At 33.6% G+C, this 20,549-nt stretch overlaps 1 protein-coding gene across 3 annotated transcripts in view; it reads right to left on the reverse strand.

Annotated features, from left to right (window-relative positions):
- The window catches only part of EFCAB7 (EF-hand calcium binding domain 7), a 48,163-nt gene that overhangs the window by 23,769 nt on the left and 3,845 nt on the right, over positions 1–20,549 (reverse strand). For all 3 annotated transcript variants that reach the window (XM_060139858.1, XM_060139856.1, XM_060139859.1), the window contains exons 3-7: positions 14,128–14,339; positions 13,400–13,486; positions 12,639–12,834; positions 12,098–12,219; positions 1,337–1,478 (exon numbers count right to left, since the gene is read on the reverse strand). In XM_060139858.1, the coding sequence (XP_059995841.1) occupies positions 1,337–1,478; positions 12,098–12,219; positions 12,639–12,834; positions 13,400–13,486; positions 14,128–14,339 (759 nt within the window). The remainder of the gene's footprint in view (positions 1–1,336; positions 1,479–12,097; positions 12,220–12,638; positions 12,835–13,399; positions 13,487–14,127; positions 14,340–20,549) is intronic.

Raw genomic sequence — 20,549 nt, forward strand, 5'->3', positions numbered from 1 at the left:
TCTGATGTATCTGTATCTTAAGCACCTAAAATGATACTTGGTTTATAAGGTCTTCAATAAATATTTGATAAATAAATGAAAAAAAATCTTCTTCATAAGAATACAGAGAATAAACAACTACATTGAATTTGCAGACCTATCTTGATACTTCTATCTGAAAAATGACTATTGTAATTGTCATTTAGAAGTATCAATTACCAGGGCTTCCCTGGTGGCGCAGTGGTTAAGAATCCACCTGCCAATGCAGGGGACATGGGTTCGAGCTCTGGTCCGGGAAGATCCCACATGCAGCAGAGCGATTAAGCCTGGGTGCCACAACTACTGAGTCTGCGCTCTAGAGCCCATGAGCCACAACTACTGAGCCCGCGTGCCATATCTACTGAAGTCCGCGCACCTAGAGCCCGTGCTTGGCAACAAGAGAAGCCACCACAATGAGAAGCCCACGCACCTCAATGAAGAGTAGCTCCCGCTCGCCACAACTAGAGAAAGCCCGTGTGCAGCAACAAAGACCCAATGCAGCCATAAATAAATAAATTTATAAAAAAATTAAAATAAAAAAATTAAAAGTATCATTTACCAAATGTTGTAAGTGTCCTACAATATATACAGTGAAAACTTTCAGAATCTCTACTTTAGGAGGGAAAAGTAATGTAAGTGGGGAAGAATCCTCTAGTAAGTAGATGTTTATATGTAAACATAATAAAAGAAAAATAAAGATTGATACTTAGAACAATAACAGTAAAAGGATATCTAGGGAAAGCACCCATATAGCCATTTTTCACTAATTAAAAATTATGTAATAACCACTGTAGACACTAGGAAATTATTAATTTTTATCTAGCACTGATGTATAGAAAAAGAATATTACCACGGATATGAACATTATTAATAAGGATTGTCTAAGTCATATGACATGGCACTTTGAAGGTATTCAAAAATACCTGCAGTTCATATTTGTCCCAAATTATGCTCCTATAGAAGTTGTCTCATGCATATTAATTTAAAAAATTGATAAATGGAAAAAGCTAAGGACTTATTAGCAGATAAAAAGTTAATTCTATGTCAAAAGGAAACCAGGTAACATTTTGTTCTCATTTTTAAATAAATTAAAAGAAAAATACTTTAAACATGTCCAAAACAATTTACTTTCTTTGCATAATATGACAACACAGTCAATGTACAAACGACTTTCTTTAAGTGTATTGCAATATGTAACCACATGTTTCTTAGGCAGATCATTTTCTTCACTAATTAGAACCATCAAATACTTACATAAGTATTTTCAAAGTGGGCATAAATTGATATTTTTTAAAAAATACAGAAAATTTAAACTTGCCTTCAGCTTGACTCAGGTTTAATGGCTTAATTGTTAGATAAACCAGGGATCTCTGAGCTATTTGCATCCTATATTGATGACTAATGATTTCACCATCTTCTTCTAAGAAAAAGCAACCTTTTGATTGTACACATTGCCACTCCTGAAATGAAGGAAAACTTTTTTCAAACAATATTTATTACAAGTTTCCAGCATGCAGAGCAATGAGAAAAAACCTAGGGAACATATAAAAGAAATGTCAACTAGAGCCAGTGCCCTCCAGGAATTTGCAACATCATTAAGAGGCAGCATTTAGATTACAAAAAGTTAGGAAAAGATATAATGGAGAGGAGAAATATGAAAAATACAGGTCATGAGAGCTGGAAAAGTACTGAAACAAAGTAATAAATGAACATGCTGCTGCAATAATCAGGGTGAGATTAGTGCTTAGAGCATACTAAGAATGAAGAAGTAAGGATTGTTAAAACTAACATGTTGAAAGAAAAAGTGAAAGGACTTTATATTTAAAAGATAAAGTATAATAAACCAGAATAATTGTTTCAAGTCTAGGTAACTAAAGACTGAATTCATTTCACAGCTATAGCAAAATGCTGATAAATACCAGTTTTGAGAAAGACATCTCTATAAAATTAGCTCTACTATCTCTTGGTCTCAAATTCCTTCTCCTAGTTCCAAACCAACATGCTTACATGTGATCTCATAACTAGAACTTCATAACAGGTTTTACTTGAAGATGGCACTTTCTGCAGAAAGTAAAGGATTCTTTGTTGAAGGTATGAGAAATTGTTCCATTACCATAGATGTGAGCAAAAGTATGCTTTCCACTTTATCATTAGTAGGCTTGCCTACCTATAAGACATATTTCTGTTCCACTCCTAATGGCTTCCAAAAATAGAATATTAATGAGGTTTTGAAGTGACTATATAAAGGATGATTTTGAAAAATTATCTGTTAGTATATTTAAATAATAAGCTCAAGGCTTTAATAATATTAAGATAACAACTGAAAAGGCATGCATTAGCTATGTAACAATAATATCAAAAATATTATTAATCCTGGGACTTCCCTGGTGGCACAGTAATTAAGACTCCACTCTCCCAATGCAGGGCGCCTGGGTTCGATCCCTGGCCAGGGAACTGGATCCCACATGCATGCTGCAACTAAGAGTTCATGTGCCACAACTAAGGAGCCCACGTGCCGCAACTAAGGAGCCAGTGAGCTGCAACTAAAAGGAGCCCACCTGCTGCAACTAAGACCTGGCACAACCAAATAAATAAATATTTTTAAAAAAAATATTATTAATCCATTTTAGAAGGATTTACTATGGCACTGAAGAGTCAAGAACAAACATTATTTACATTGATATTGATATCTTACTCACATTTTTAAAGGCTAAACTATCTTAACATATACTTACACACCATTTTTCTACTATGTAAATTATAATTACATTTATATTTTATATTATTTTACTGGTACAAAAATACATTTAAAATTAGAAATTTAAAAATAAGGAAAAAAAGTCCCCATAGTTCTACCACCCTAGTTTGATTCTTATGTAATCATTCCTAATACTGACTTTATATAAAAACCTATTTTTTTACATTCTAATTAATATTATTTTATGTCCTGCCTTTTTCATTTAATGTTATATCTGAAACATTGTGCTATTGAAAAGGAACAAAGTTGAAGAACTCACATTTCCTGATTTTACTACAAAGCTACATTAATCAACACAGTGTGATACTGGCATAAAGACAAACATATAGACCAATGGAACAGAAAAGATAAACCAGAAATAAACTCTCACAAATATGGTCAAATGATTTTCAACAAGGGTGCCAAGGCAATTCAAATTTCAACAAACGGGGCTGCGAAAACTGGATATCCCTGTGCAAAATAATCACTTTGAACCCTTACCTTATACCATAAACTAAAACTAACACAAAATGGATCTAAGACTTAAATGTAAGTACTAAAATTACAAAACTCTGAGAAGAAAACATAGGGCGAAAGCTTCATGACATTAGATTTGGCAATGATTTCTTGGATATGACACTCCAAAAGCATAGGCAACAACAAAAATATATAGATAAACTGAATTCATCAAAATTAAAAAACCCGGGCTTCCCTGGTGGCACAGTCATTGAGAGTCTGCCTGCCGATGCAGGGGACGCGGGTTCGTGCCCCGGTCCAGGAAGATCCCACATGCCGTGGAGCGGCTAGGCCCATGAGCCATGGCCGCTGAGCCTGCGCGTCCAGAGCCTGTGCTCCGCAACAGGAGAGGCCACAACAGTGAAAGGCCCGCATAGCGCAAAAAAAAAAAAAAATTAAAAAAAAAATTAAAAACCTTTTGTGCATCAAAGGACACTATCAACACAGTGAAAAGGCAACCCACATAGTGGGAGAAAATATCTGCAAATCATATATCTGAAATGGAGTATTATCCAGATTATACTAAAAACTCCTGCAACTCAACAACAAGAAACCAAAAAAAAGAAACCAACTAAAAAATGGCCATAGGGCTTGAACAGATATTTCTCCGAAGAAGATACACAGATGGCCAATAAGCATATGAAAAGATGCTCAGCATTATCATTAGAGAAATGCAAATCAGAACCACAATGAGTTACCACCTCATACCCCCTAGGATGGCTATTAAAAAAAAAAACAGATAATAACAAGTGCTGACAAGGACGTGGAGAAATTGGAACACTTGTGCATTGCTCATAGGAATGTAAAGTGAAGAAGCCACTGTGGAAAAGGTTTGACAGTTCCTCCCCAAAAATTAAACATAGAATTACCATATGATCTAGCAATTCTACTTCTGGGTACATATCCAAAAGAACTGAAAGCAAAGACTCAAATATATAAAATGTCCATTGACGAATGGATAAACAAAATATGGTATATACCTACAATGGGATATCATTCAGCTTTAAAAAGGAATGAAATTCTGACACATGCTACACATGGATGAACCTTGAGGACATATGCTAAGTGAAGTATGCCAAAACAAAAGCAAAAGGACAAATATTGTATGCTTTCACTGATATGAGGTAGCTAGGATGGTTAAATTCAGAGACAGAAAGTAGAACGGCATTTGCCAGGAGCTGAGGGCAGGAGGAAATGAGGAGTTATTGTTTAATGGGTACAGTTTCAAGTGGAGATGATGAAAAAGTTCTGGACATGGATGGTGGTAGTGGTCTACAACAACACAAATGTATTTAAGGCCACAGACTCATACATTTAAAAATGGTTAAAATGGTAAATTTTATGTTATGTGAATTTTAGCACGATAAAAAAAAATTTTGCTAAGCAATATTCAAATTTTCAATTTAGCTGGTTCTTTTATTACCCATTGAGTTTGTATACCATTACTTACTTAACTATTTCTAAAGTGTTGGACATGTAGGTTATCAGTATAGATAATGCTAAAATGAATACTATTTTGTCTAAATGCTTTTCTTCTGATGAATATCCTTTAGAAGAATTTCTAAGCAAGAAGTATGTGGGGACTTCCCTGGTGGTGCAGTGGTTGGGAATCCGCCTGCCAATGCAGGGGACACAGGTTCAAGCCCTGGTCCGGGAAGATCCCACATGCCGTGGAGCAACTAAGCCCATGTGCCACAACTACTGAGCCTGCGCTCTGGAGCCCACGAGCCACAGCTGCTGAGCCCATGTGCCACAACTACTGAGGCCCACATGCCTAGAGCCTGTGCTCTGCAACAGGAGAGACCAGCGCAATGAGAGGCCTGTGCACCCCAGGGAAAAGTAGCCCCCACTCGCCACAACTAGAGGAAGTCTGTGTGCAGCAACGAAGACCCAACGCAGCCAAAAATAAATAAAATAAAAATAAACAAACTTTTTAAAAAGTATGTGTATTTTTAAGGCTAATGACATATGTTCATACCGCTTTATAAAAGTGATGCAACTTTACAGTTGTGATAATTTGATAATTTGTTATTACCATAACTTGGTCAGTAGTGTTACCATTAAAAAATTGGTTAGTGGTTGGGGATGCTCTCTTAAGCTAGGTGTGAGTACATAAAATATTCATTATAGTATTCCATATATTTTTGTATATGGTATTGTTAATGATTTTTTACAATAATTTATATTAATGTAATAAAATAGAATAAATTAAAATGGTATTGTAATGATTTTTGCATTAATTTCCCTAATTACTAGCAAGGTTGAACATTTCCCCATGTGTTTATAATTTTGTCTCCTTCTGTGTGAACTGCCTATTTATCCCTTATTGTCATAGATCTATTGTGGACTTGGTATTTTTCTTACATATTTTAATAAGTTATTTTGATTATTTTAGATATTAATCACCTTTGTAAACTTTGTTGCATGTATTTTCTCTATTTCCTTTAATTTTAGTTTTGGTTATTTTTCAATTATGTAAGTTTTCCATTTTTATATTCATCTTTTCTTTAGAGATTTCTTCTTAAACTGAATTTTAAGAAATTATCATTATTGCTAAACTGTTACTCAAGCTTTTAGTCAGTCATTAGTCACATGCACTGTCACACCTTTGGGGTCTAAAAGATATGTGTATTGGGCTTCCCTGGTGGTGCAGTGGTTGGGAGTCCACCTGCCGATGCAGGGGACATGGGTTCGTGCCCCGGTCCGGGAAGATCCCACATGCCGCGGAGCAGCTGGGCCCGTAAGCCATGCCTGCTGAGCGCGTCCGGACCCTGCGCTCCGCAACGGGAGAGGCCACAATAGTGAGAGGCCCACGTACCGCAAAAAAAAAAAAAAAAAAAAAAAGATATGTGTACTTTTAATTCTGAGAAATTAAAATGTGACCTTAAATTATTGGAATTCATCTTCACAAGTATACTGCCCATGACAGAAACAAGTCATTATACATGATATTTCAACAACATCCCTATAAGACAATATGGGGTAGATATAAATTAGTCATTTTAATAAACAGACAAATTGAGATACCCATAGATTATATGGGTTCAGAGTTATACAAGGAGTTTGTAGAAATATTAGGTGTAGAGTCTAAGACTTCTGGATCAAAGCTTTACCATTAAATCATGTTTCTAAAAGAAAGTATACTCAAGGTACTAAATTCAAAATTTTTATAACACAATGAGGTTCAAAGTTGGGCTTGAGTCAAAAGTTCAACTGTTAATGATGAGTAAGAGTATGTACAGACTTTCATTTAGCCTCCCTGTAAATCTCTTGGATGGAAATGTATTATTGACTAACAACAGATGCTGACATTATTTCAAAGCCAATTGTCCTGAACATAATCAACATGACCTTGGACGATGATGACTGCCACAGATAAGAAAGGAAAGATACAATCATATGGAATTTTGAGACAGTTTGAACTAAGATTCTGACACCAAACGGAAAACACTTAAACTGTTTTCCTTTCAATCAATTTTTTAAAAATAATTAATTATTTATTTATTTGGTTGCACCAGGTCTCAGTTGCAGCAGGCAGGCTCCTTAGTTGCAGCACGCGTGGAATTTAATCTAATATAACTTATGAATGTATTTTTTACATTTACCCAACTGGAATGGTAAAGGATACTAGTTTAGAATTACAGAATATTAAAGGTAGAAGTCTAAAAGGCAATTCAGTCAGGCTTCTCTTTCGACTGATGAAACTCTGAAAAATAAAGTGATATGCTTAATTCATAATCCTCGTTGATTGCAGAACCAGACCTGAACCTAAGTACCCTTACTTTCTCTCCAAACTACCAGCTATATTCAAAATTCTTTTTTTCCCCACATTTAAATATCTGCCATGATTTTTCTAAAGCTAATATTTTTAAAACTTCATGTTTATAAAATTATCATAAGTATGATAACTCATTATCATTCAGAATTATACATATACTGAAATGTTAAGATAAACATAATTATTTGGTTTTCTTACTAAAAAAATGTAGATTTTAGTATCTAAAAAATTTCTTAAATTTGTATTGGAACCATGGGTATAGCAGCCTCCTACTCTCCGGTTAAAAAATGTTTAAATGAAACTAAAAAACAATGCACTTTGCCTGGTACACATAGTGAAAAGTACTTGTGGCATTTGGGAAACTCAAAAATGGAAGAGTTTCTCCATGTGCTTATGGTATCTCTGGATGATAGGAGATGCTTTATAAAATTTAGCTGGGGAGCGAATTAAGTATTTTTATTAGACGTCTTTCCTAAGTTCCAATTTTATAAAAGGTACAGGTAGAAGGGAATTTACAAGTTTCTTTGAAAGACAATCACTCTGAATACAACACATGGTCAATAAGGCTGGAAAATGGTAAGAAAACAGCTATTATTAGATAGAAGAAAACCTATATATTATATATATCAACCAAACTTCAATGTGATAATCAGTTTACTTTGAATATTAAATAACACCACTAGGAGAATTTGTAGCTCTCTTGTTTGAAAGGAAGAATTCAAATTCTTAAGATCTGTCAGAGTTATTAAACACACAATGCTTATTCAACCCCAAATTTACTTTAAAACAAATAGACTTTCAATCACACAGAGCTTTTTCTCTAGGACCTAGACTAAAATGTTATGAATTAAAAGGAAAAAAGTACTGACAAATTGGCTGGCTCATTCAAATAAATCAACTTGAAAGGATTATAGATTAAGTTGACAGTTTGAGTATTATGAGAAAAATGGAAGAAGGTTGAGTTTTTTAAAAATTCTTAGAATGGGGCTTCCCTGGTGGCGCAGTGGTTGAGAGTCCGCCTGCCGATGCAGGGGACACGGGTTCGTGCCCCGGTCCGGGAAGATCCCACATGCCGCGGAGCAGCTGGGCCCGTGAGCCATGGCCGCTGAGCCTGCGCGTCCGGAGCCTGTTGCTCCGCAACGGGAGAGGCCACAACAGTGAGAGGCCCGCGTACCGCAAAAAAAAAAAAAAAAAAAAATTCTTAGAATGATAGAGTAAGAAATTCCATGTATGATATAATTTTTGACAATATAAAGCAGAAATAAAATAGTAGCTTGTAATTCTTATATAGGGCATAAGGTGGTGCTATATTCTACCAATTCAAGTAAATTCATATAAAAGGAAAAAACTGTTAATTCATTTGTCATATACAAATATTATTTATTTTCATTCACAATGCATAAGGAAATGCTTAAAAGCATAAATTAAAAATAGTAAAGTTGAAAATTCTAGCTCTCAAAACTTAAATATATCAGTAAAGTTACATTTTTCTTGGAACACTGTAGAGAACATGATTTGTTTGACACACAATTCTGTATTATTAAAGTTTTAGGTGAAGTAGAATTATTAAGCAGTAGATCTGCCATAGACTTAGTCAAAGGAGGAACTTCTATGTCATCATTATCATCATCATCATCACGTTGTTTTCTATAAAGATACCGTATGTCACGCTATTAGAAGGCTATTTACTTTTTGTTAAGTAGGTAAACAGACTGCTATTGAACTTTTTGTTATTAAAGAATTATAAACTGTACATACTTAAAAACTGTACATACTTAAAAACAGGAGGTTAAATAGATGATTTATAAGGGGAAAATTTGATATAGATTGCTCACCTAATTGACAATTTGAATTGATAAACATTTTGAAAATGAGAGATTTTTATAAGAAAAATTACTATTTGGAGCCTTCACAAAAATTAAGTTAGACAACCATCTCAAGTCTAAAATGTTTATATTTGTATTGTTTTACATATATAGACATATATAACCTACATGTTACACAACATATTCACATACAACACATATGTTGTATTATATATATGTTACACAACACATATATATGTAAAATATATGTAACATACTCTAACTAGGAATCTGGATATAGTATTGCATCTCTGGAACTTACAACTCATGGCTTTCTCTAATTTTAGTCATGACTGGCAACTGAAGCTATATTTCTCTCAAAGAAAAATTTCTGACACTCCTTGTACATTATGAAACCTAAATAAATAGAGAAAATTCAGGATTAAAAAAAGACTAGTGATACAGTACCTACATATGGTATACAGAAAGTAACACATGTATAGTCCCTGTGAAGGTCCTACTTTCCTCCCATAATTCAGGTCTTTTACCATTTGTGTAGATTTATGATTTAAAATCTGGCTTATGTGTACCCCATTACAATAATTTTCTAATTTCTGAAAAGACCTTTCTTTTCTGTCCCAATTCCATACTTCTCCACTCCACATGAAACTGAGGTACCCAAACTTGTTTAAAATAGATTTAAAGTATTTGAAGAAAATTAATTTAATAATTCTTTTAGTAACTTATTCTATCAATCTCAATTAAAACAAATTATACAATAATTGTATTCCTAACCAAGTACTTCTTAGAGTTGTTGTGAAACTTAAGAAATATATAAAATTTAAGAAATTTTAAAAAATAACTTCAAGGTAAAATGCAAACAAAGAACTGAATCCTGCTGAATAGCAAAAGGATCACAGATTTTTAAAAAAAATCATTTCAGCTCATCTAAGAAATATCAGCGAGTACAAACAGTGGGCAATATCAAGATCAGAAAAAGGACATAAAAAGTCAGGTAAGTAATACAAAAGCTATGAAGTATTTCTAAAAGACGTTAAATTTTATATGAAAGTCACAGAATTTACAAGTTGACAGTACACCATCTTCTTTTAATCATTAAATTCTCCTACTATCTTTTACATAATTCCTAATTATCATCAGTACCTTTCCTTGCTCTTGATGTCTTAGATGCAAAACTTTAGTCTTTTGTTATACAATCACTATGGCCTACAGATTAATTTTGGTGTTGTCTATTAGAGTTGTCCCTTCCTTACTATGTTCAGGTACTACCCTTGGCCTAGCTGTACTTACTTTATATCTGAATAACTCTATCAGCCTCTCTATAGTCTCCCTAATTTGAAGTCTCCATATACAATATACAACAGTATAATAACTTTTCTTAAACTATACTTTCATCATGTTATTCCCACATAAAGATCTACAGTAATTTCTTAGTTCCATAATAATATTAATAACAATATTATTTATTAAAGTAAAACTATGTCCCTGGCATTGTGCTAAATTATTTATATATGTTAGATGATTTAAATCTTTCAAAAACACACTAAATATAATTATTCCCAATTTATAGATAAGGAAACTAAAACTCAGAGGGGCTGCTGACTAACTTACCAAAGGTCACACAGTTATTAAGTGATAAAGCTAAGAGTTAAACACAGGTCTGTCTATTCAAAGGTTTTAATCAGCACCTTAGAACAGTGCTTTGCACAAAGTAGTCATTCAATAAATATTTGTTGGTGTGGGAATTCCCTGGTGGTCCAGTGGTTAGGACTTCACGTTTTCACTGCTGAGGGCCTGAGTTCAATTCCTGGTCGGGGAACTAAGATCCCACAAGCCACACTGCTTGGTGCGGCCTAAATAAATAAATAAATATTTGTTGAATAAATGAAATGCTATACTAACTTGGTATATTTCACGTTTTCACGTTTTCACTGCTGAGGGCCTGAGTTCAATTCCTGGTCGGGGAACTAAGATCCCACAAGCCACACTGCTTCGTGCGGCCTAAATAAATAAATAAATATTTGTTGAATAAATGAAATGCTATACTAACTTGGTATATTGTTAATAATGAAATGAAAATTTTTATTTTTTTAATTCAGGGCCCATTACACTAAGCAAAATAGCTCGCATATGTTACCTTTTTAATGAATATTTGTTGAGCTGAACTAAATTAAAGGAACTGTACTGGTATGTACCCAATTAATAAGAGCATGAAACAGAGAAAAAGTTTTATTATGGCTTTAATATAACCCATATTAATATTCATTTATATTTTATAAAATTATATTTATTTACACTTTTGAATCGGGTAAGCAACAGTTATTTAAGTTGATTTTATTAGTTAGCATTTAATTTAGTTGCAAAATACAGAAAGTTTCCACTGGTGGAAAATAATATTGTTGGAACACTAAATATTGTGTGTGAACATGTTGGACATGCACACCAAATTGCTTAGGGTGTATAGATTCCTAAACAGTCTGAACAGAATTCCTTGGAGATAATGTTTTAAAATTTTAATATAGAACAAATGTCACTGTCTAGCAATTTAAAGATATAAGGGACTTCAGAGTTCAATATCAAATACAGAGTTGTTATTTGAAACAAAAATGTAGCTCTTGAGAAAAATCAGTTCAGTTTTCTAACAGCAGTTATAGTATGTGGTCATAACCATTTTTCCCCCTAGGTACACATTTTTAATGTATCCTAGCAGTTTCCAGTTGATGTTTTATATGTCTGTAGCTATTATTTTCTGTTGAAAGAAAACTAGTAAAGGTTGAGTCTAGAAAGGGAAAACAAAGGACGATCAATATTAACACTCTACAAATATTGACTTAGCAAAGTGACTTTGTTGTCTTTCTCTCAAAGGAACTGATATTGAATGAATGATTTATTTATAAGAAACACCTATGAAAAGTATTTGTTAAACAAAACCAAAAAATTGCTTGGCAAAGTACATAATTGCACAATCTATTCATCAAGTTCAAAAACTGAAGAGTCATCATTTTTAAACTAAAGACCATTTAATAATATTCTTATCCATCATTTTCACTTTAAATTTGTTAAAACTGGCTTATAGGTAGAAATGTTACAATCCACAGAAAACCTCAAAGAATTACTTCATAAACTTTACCTGTTCTCTGTAAACACCGAAAAGTTATTAATAAACTTAATGTCAAATTTGTTTTCAGAAAAAGTCATACCTATTCATTTAAAATACTATACCTTTATTGAGTTTGGCTCAGTTAACTTTGAGTTTTGCTTACTACTAGCGTCCATGGTAATTGTGAAAGAAACAGATGTTCTGAACTCTCTAGTTGTTGTCAGTAAAGAACTCCTGGTGTCTCCTGTAACAAGTAATAGTTATTCAGTCTCACATTATGAAAAGCTGTCAATAAGAAGTCTGTTTCTGAACAGTGTAGTATGAAAGGACTATGTATTAATTTCATTCTCTTTGTTCTTCCTATTGAAATAAACTCAAAAGTTTTATATTTATCAGACTTTAATGGCTCCTAATTTCTGATCTACTAATAAGATTCTTTATTTCAATCTGTCATCTTTTAGCCTGAAATTTTACTTTTAATAAAATATAATGAGCAAAGCCAAGTCAAGTTCCATAATAAAATTTTACTTCAATAGATTTTTATAGCTAAGTGAGTCTAGAAACAGTAGCTAACAAAAGTTTGTTTTATCACTGATAAGCTAAGATGGAAAGAAAAATTTATCTGAATATGATCCTTAATTCTTGAACAAGAAAAGTAAATACCTTTATTTGAGAATGATTCCTGATCAGTTTTTCTTATGATGTTGGGTGATGGTTTTGGTACTGGTGATGGGTCCCTTTCAGGGGACCCTTCCATGTGGCTTCCAAACTGTTGACGCCTCAGTTTACTGTCAACCTCCAGTTTTTCTAGCGTAGTTTTGAGACATTGTTCATTGGTTGTCATATATAATTTACAAAACTATAGGAAACAAGTACTCCAGTGGGTAAAACATTCAATCATACATTTGGGAGGAGAAAGAAAATGCACATTAGTAGGCAAGGGATAGACTGATAGATGAAATATATTTCCTATTGAACTAGGTTACTCATTTTATTTTCTTGAATCAGATTGACCACCCTCAAGTGACCTAGTGAAATGCAGCCATGATTCAATAAGGAGGCCATACCCTGAGTGAAAATAAAATGTTACACAAAGAAAGGTGATTTATTATTATTTTTTTACAAGACATGTGTAGACTTGCGTTTGTTCTAAATAATTTTTATGATGCTTCCACTCCAGAAGAGGCATATTCAAAGAGGAGTGTGTGTGTGTGTGTATGTGTGAGCACATGCATGTATTTTAACTTGGTTACATTATTTTTCAGGTAGTCATTCAGATTACAATTGTGGGACTGGAGAGATTAAATTTCAAGTACAATTAGTACTTAATATATAAATATATCATTGTCAATATTTAAAAGATGTGTGCGTTTAAAAATACTTCTATACAGTAAACAAATTTACATCAGTATGAGCTTATGTACCTTGATGTAGTCAAATTTGCCATCAGCATTTACGTCAGCCAAATTTATTATGGCATTTACCTCTTCTCGAGTCATCTTCTCACCTCTCTGGAAAAAAAAAGATTTATTTTAAAGCAACATGTCTATCACTTTGTCATGCACAGGGAGAGTGGAAATTAATTTTAATCTTTTCTACAAGTAAATTTGAATATATGATTTCATTAAAAATCTCAGAATGAGTATTATGTCAAGCAAAAATGAACCTATTATATGAAATAAAATTTCACAATTTTCACAATTAAATTGTATAAAAGTGTGCTGAATTTCAGTTTACTAAATTTCAACAATATATATCATAGATTCAGTAATAACTACTATTAAATTCAGAGTAACAATACTTTCTCATGCTGTACCAAGAAACAGAATGGTTTCTGAATCTCATTTATACTTTAGTTCTCTTTTACTTATCACATATGAACCTATCACTGATTTACAAAGAGTTCTGGCAGGAAAGAATTGCAAAGGAGCACAAGAGGATTACAACACAGGCTCAATTTTATACTTTATCTTTTATTTATAAAGCACCTTTCATCCAGAAGGATCCTTAAGTACTTTACAAACAACATATATGTGATTCATTTCCCCTGCCAGTGAAATAGTTATTTCTGATGTGGACTTTGGTAGCCAAAGCTAGATTCCAAGTTGTTCTGCAAAACATGCATATTACAAAACTGTTTCACAGATCTTACCTTTGTTAGAAGTTTATAAAGATCAGTGTGTAAAATAGAGCCATCATCATTTACATCTAATTGCTTAAATGATTTTAGCAATTCTGCTTTTGAAGTAGGTTTTTCCTTTCTTAAAATTAAACAAAAATCATCAAAATTCAGTTTGGCAGTTTGAGGAGTCCAATACTTATTAATGGTCTTTTGGGATGGATTTCTTCCTGCATGCTGAAGAGCTGCCCAATAAAACAAGTATTATTTGTTACAGTAACATTTGGAATTGGTATTTAAGTGCATTTTTTAAAAAATCATTATGTACTACAATATTATACAAAAGTACACACATACCAATACATTACCTTTGATGTTGATAATCTAGTGCTATCAATGTATGCCTAACTTTCAAAAATGACAATATACATATATGTTACCAGCTAAAGATTCTCAAATATATTAAAATGCCAGAATTAAATAGATTTTTCCTATTCTGATAGTTGGTTCTCAACTTACATAGTTTAATTAACTGACAATATCTGAGTTACTTCATAAGAGTGCCTGGAGAAAAAAAAAGATCTAATAACAACCATTCACTTAATTGTTTTGAGGACATAGGAATAAAAAAAAGCATAAATTATTACTTTTTCTGGCTCAACAAATATCTTAATGAAATGAGTAAATCATTAGTTTGAGAATATCACTGACAACAAGTCATGATATTTAAAATGTTCATCACTGCCAGCTATTAGTTTCAAGAACATGAATCATGTCCCAAATGTCAAATACATGCACAAAATGTATCCTACTTGCAGTTACAGCCCTGCTAAAAATCAAGAATGTCAACAAACTTTGAGAGAACTCTATTATAGAGATGCAATGCTCAAATTACTTTTCATTTTTAACCAGAACATTTAAAAATAGTCCTATAACCAGTTATTTATAAGACATTCCTATTTTAAAAGCTATGCCCTTATAACTATGAGAAGCAAAGAATTACAATGTGAGAAAGGCTTTGTATATTTGCAGGTCATATCACACTAAAATATAATGGTTTTAAACAATTGTAGATATTCTGTACAGTTGAATAGGAGTAACTTGGTAATTTGCAAATAGACTAATCTCTTCATATTAAGGCTTTAATATCTTAACACTATCTAAAATGATCCAATAGTAAGTTTCCTAAGCACCACAGACGAAATTAACAGAATTTTAAAAAGTGTAACTGTTCTGAATTATACTACAAACTTCTATTATAAAACTTTATGTTGGATATTTCCAACTATCTTAGGTGAGATTTCACAAGATCTATGCATTGTCAATCACCATTAAAAACTGATAATCTAGATATTCTACAATTTAATGTAATAAGGAATAATATATAAAAAACAATTTAACTAAAGAAATATCCTCAAGGAAATAGAAACCAGATCAAGGCAATAAAATGCAGACATTTGTGAGTCCATTATATTGAACATTCATTGTACACAAGAATAATATGAGGTGATTTTTTATTTTTAAAGATATAAGCTTTTTGGTTCCTAAGAAGTTTTATAATCTAAATAGTAAGTCCACACCTTAAGTGTAAAGTTGCTACTGGTGGTCAAGATTTATGGTTAATAACATATTAGAAGTTAACTGACTAAGATGAATGTTCCCATCTTCCACATTATGCCAGTGCATTGTACCTAGATGACATAAACTTTGGCAAAGAAACAGAAACAAGATCATCAACTAGAGGTGACTCTCAGAGTTACCAAAAGTTACAGCTATAGCAATTGCCATCTTCCATTCACCTAGAAAGCCTTTGTGGAAATTTGTAACAGTGGAGATAACATGGCTTCTTAAATTTCCACACGTTTATTTTGGAAGTAGACAAAAGCCCTAATTACCATGTTGCCCAGGAATAAAAGATAAGTACTCTGCCTAGTGTATAAGTGGACAATTCCTTAATTCATCTATCAAGATAATCACAAAAAGGGCATATGTGTTTTAGGATTCCATCCCCAGTCAGCCTCCTCCCTTTAAAATCTGGGAATACAAGTAGGACCTAAATGAAGTTGTGATTTAAAGTCAAAAGTCCATGTGAAAAAAATGGTATTTTCTGTCCAGCTCTGGAAAAATAGATATGTAACTCTTTCCCACAAGTGGCAGCTCAAATGCTTGTTGCTATCTTCAATAACAAAATTTTTTAAACTATTTTTTAAATTACTGTTGTCTAAAAGAACAACTTTCTCAGAATAAAATTATTTTCCCCAAAACATGGTATTAACTAAACATTCCCATATCTAAGAAATAGGTACAATACTAACCAAACTTTAATCTTTAGTTTTAGAATTAGTTGGAGCCCATTATTAAGTCCAATAACAGTGAAAACACAATGTAATTGTAGATGTTTAAAGGTTTACACCAAAATACTGATCTTCTGCCAGGGTTTACTTTAAGCTTTGACATGAGTTTATAATACCTGTATTATTTGTAAGCTGGGAAAAAAAGGAACTCTAAAGTTCTCTTTGACTTTCCATTTCCAAATAAGCTAAAGTACTGCTTTATCCTATTTCAAAATGGAATGTCAAAGCACATGTATGTGCATAAGTGGCAGAAGGTTATAGATGAAAGGCATAAAAGTTTAAGAAAGAGAATCACTGGTTCACACAACCAGTTTTTTAAAATCTAGATTATCTGAAATCAATCATTACAATTTTACAAAGAATATTCCACCATAAAATCAAAAGTTGAAGAGATGAACACTGCATTATTGTCTTCCCAGATAATTCTATACGACTGATAACACCTTAGTAATACATACTCATTGATTTAAACTAAATGCCATAGTAGCAGAAAGCATGTTAAACTTTTACACTTAGTAGATTCATGATCTCAACCAATATCCAAAAGAATAGAGAGAAAAAACTAAAATTATAGTTTATAATAAAATATAAATATTAATCTTTTCAATTTTTATATTTCCCAAAATGGGTTTCCTCAAATAGATATCTTATTGCATACAAATCCAAGACACTGTTGCAAGAATATGTCAGATTTTTTATTTCAGGAAACTGCTTCTAAAGTTGGCAAAAAAACTCAGTTTTTCTACTCATAAAGTTATTAGCCTTGATGAAACCGACATGAGTATAGTATTATCTGGTATTGTTTTTCCCACTTTCTTAAGACTAAAGACCTCTAAGTCATTTGACACACCTAGTAAGGACCAAATTCACTGGTTTGGGGGATATTTGCACCAGAAGGTTTAAAATATAATGGAAAACACAACCATACAAAATCTATGGGATGCAGAAAAAGCAGTTATTAGAGTAAAGTTCATAGCGATACAGGTCTTCCTCAAAAAAAAAGAAAAATCTCAAATAAACAACCTAAACTACCACTTAAAAGGATTAGAAAAAGAACAAACAAAACCTAAAGTCAGCAGAAGGAAGGAAGGAAGAAAGATCAGACAGGAAATAAATAAAACAGAACTTAAAAAAAAAACAATAGAAAAAGTCGATAAAACCAAAGGCTGGTTTTTGAAAGGATAAACAAGACTGACAAACCTCTGGCCAGGCTCACCAAGAAGAGAGAACACAAATAAACAAAGTAAGAAATGAAAAAGGAGACGTAAGAACTGATGCCACAGAAAAACAAAAATACCACACGGGAATAGTATGAAAAATCATATGCCAACAAATTTGACAACCTAGAAGAAATGGACAAGTTTCTAGAAACATACAGCCCACCAAAATTAAATCAAGAAGAAATAGATAATTTGAACAGATGGATCACTAGAACTGAAATAGAATCTGTAATTTAAAAACTCCCTACCAACAAAAGTCCAGGACCAGATGGTTTCACAGGCAAATTCTACCAAACATACAAAGAAGAACTTATACTGATCCTTCTCAAACTCTTTCAAAACGTTGAAGAGGAGGGAACACTCCCAAGGTCATTCAATGAAGCCACCATCACCCTGATACCAAAACCAGACAAAGACACCACGAAATAAGAAAATTGCAGGCCAATACCTTTGATGAATATAGATGCAAAAATTCTCAACAAAATATTAGCAAACCAAATCCAACAATGCATAAAAAAGATCATACACCACAACCAAGTGGGATTCATCCCAAGTTCACAAGGATGGCTCAACATATGCAAATCAATCAATTTTGTTTATGATACACCACATAAACAAAAGAAAACTCAAAAACCACATCATCATCTCAATAGATGCAAAAAAAGCACTTGACAAAATCCAACATCCATTCATGATAAAAACTCTTACCAAAGTGGGTATAGAGGGAACATATCTCAAAATAGTAAAAGCTATATATGACAAACCCACAGCCAATATAATACTCAATGGTGAAAAATTAAAAGGCTTTCTGCTAAAATCTGGAACAAGACAAGGATGCCCACTCTCACCATTTCTCTCAACATAGTATTGGGAGTCCTAGCCACAGCAATCAGACAAGAAAAAGAAACAAAAGGTATCCAAGTTGGAAGGGAAGAGGTAAAATTGTCATTATACGCAGATGATATGACACTATAGATAGAACACCCTAAAGACTCCACACAAAAACTACTAGAACTGATAAACAAATTCAGCAAGATAGCAGGATACAAGTTTAACATACAGAAACTGGTTGCATTTCTTTACACCAACAATGAAATATCAGAAAGGGAATGTAAAAAACAATACCTTTTAAAATCACAACTCAAAAAATAAAATATTAGGAATAAACCTCACCAAGGAGGTGAAAGATTTATGTGATAAGTATAAAGCATTAATGAAGGAAATTGAAGATGATTCAAAGAAATGGAAGATATCCCATGCTCTCAGATTGCAAGAATTAATATTGTTAAAATGGCTATACTACCCAAAGCAATCTACAGATTTAATGTGATCCCTATCAAATTCCCATGACCTTTTCCACAGAACTAGAAAAAATAATCCTAAAATTCATATGGAACCATAAAAGACCCAGAATTGCCAAAGCAATGCTGAAGAAAAAAAACAAAGCAGGAGACATAGCCATCCCAGACCTCAGACAGAATACAAAGCTACAGTAATCAAAACAGTGTGGTACTGGTACAGAAACAGACATATGGACCAATGGAACAGAATGGAGAGCCCAAAAATAAACCCACACACCTATGGTCAATGAATCTTTGGCAAAGGAGGCAAGAATACACAATAGGAAAAAGATAGTCTCTTCAGCAAGTGGTGTTGGGAAAGTTGGACAGCTGCATGTAAATCAATGAAGTTAACACACCCTCTCACCATACACAAAAATAAACTCAAAATGGCTTAAGGACTTAAACATAAGACATGACTCCATAAAACTCCTAGAAGAGAACACAGGCAAAACATTCTCTGACATAAATTGTACCAATGTTTCCTTAGGTCAGTCTCCCAAGGCAATAGAAATAAAAACAAAAATAAACAAATGGGACCTAATCAAATTTACAAGCTTTTGCACAGCAAAGGAAACCACAAACAAAATGAAAAGACAACTCACAGAATAGGAGAAAATATTTGCAAATGATGCGACTGACAAGGGCTTAATTTCCAAAATATACAAACAGCTCATACAACTCAACAACGAAAAAACAAACCACCCAGGCTTCCCTGGTGGCGCAGTGGTTGAGAGTCCGCCTGCCGATGCAGGGGACACAGGTTCGTGACCCGGTCCAGGAAGATCCCACATGCCACTGATCGGCTGGGCCCGTGAGCCATGGCCACTGAGCCTGCGCGTCCAGAGCCTGTGCTCCGCAACGGGAGAGGCCACAACAGTGAGAGGCCCGCATACCGCAAAACAAAACAAAACAAAACAAACCACCCAATTGAGAAATGGGAAGAAGACCTAAAGAGACATTTCTACAAAGAAGAAATACAAATGGCCAATAGGCACATGAAAAGATGCTTCACATCACTAATTATTAGAGAACTTCAAATCAAAACTACAATGAGGTACCACCTCAGGCTGGTCAGAATGGCCATCATTAAACAAATAATAAATGTTGGAGAGGGTGTGGAGAAAAGGGAACCCTCCTACACTGTTGGTGGCAGTGTAAAGTTTGTGCAGCCACTGTGGAAAACAGTATGGAGGTTCCTCAGAGAACTAAAAATAGGGCTTCCCTGGTGGTGCAGTGGTTAAGAATCAACCTGCCAATGCACGAAACATGGGTTCAAGCCCTGGTCCGGGAAGATCCCACATGCCACAGAGCAACTAAGCCCGTGCGCCTAACTGCTGGGCCTGTGCTCTAGAGCCTGCAAGCCACAACTACTGAGCCCACGTGCCACAACTACTGAAGCCTGCGCACCTAGAGCCCATACTCCGCAACAAGAGAAGCCACTGCAATGAGATGCACGCACAGTGCAACGAAGAGTAGCTCCCACTCACTGCAACCAGACAAAGCCTGTGTGCAGCAACAAAGACCCAACGCAGACAAAA

Source organism: Lagenorhynchus albirostris, chromosome 2 (genome assembly GCF_949774975.1).
Source record: "Lagenorhynchus albirostris chromosome 2, mLagAlb1.1, whole genome shotgun sequence".
NCBI classification, from domain to species: domain Eukaryota; kingdom Metazoa; phylum Chordata; class Mammalia; order Artiodactyla; family Delphinidae; genus Lagenorhynchus; species Lagenorhynchus albirostris.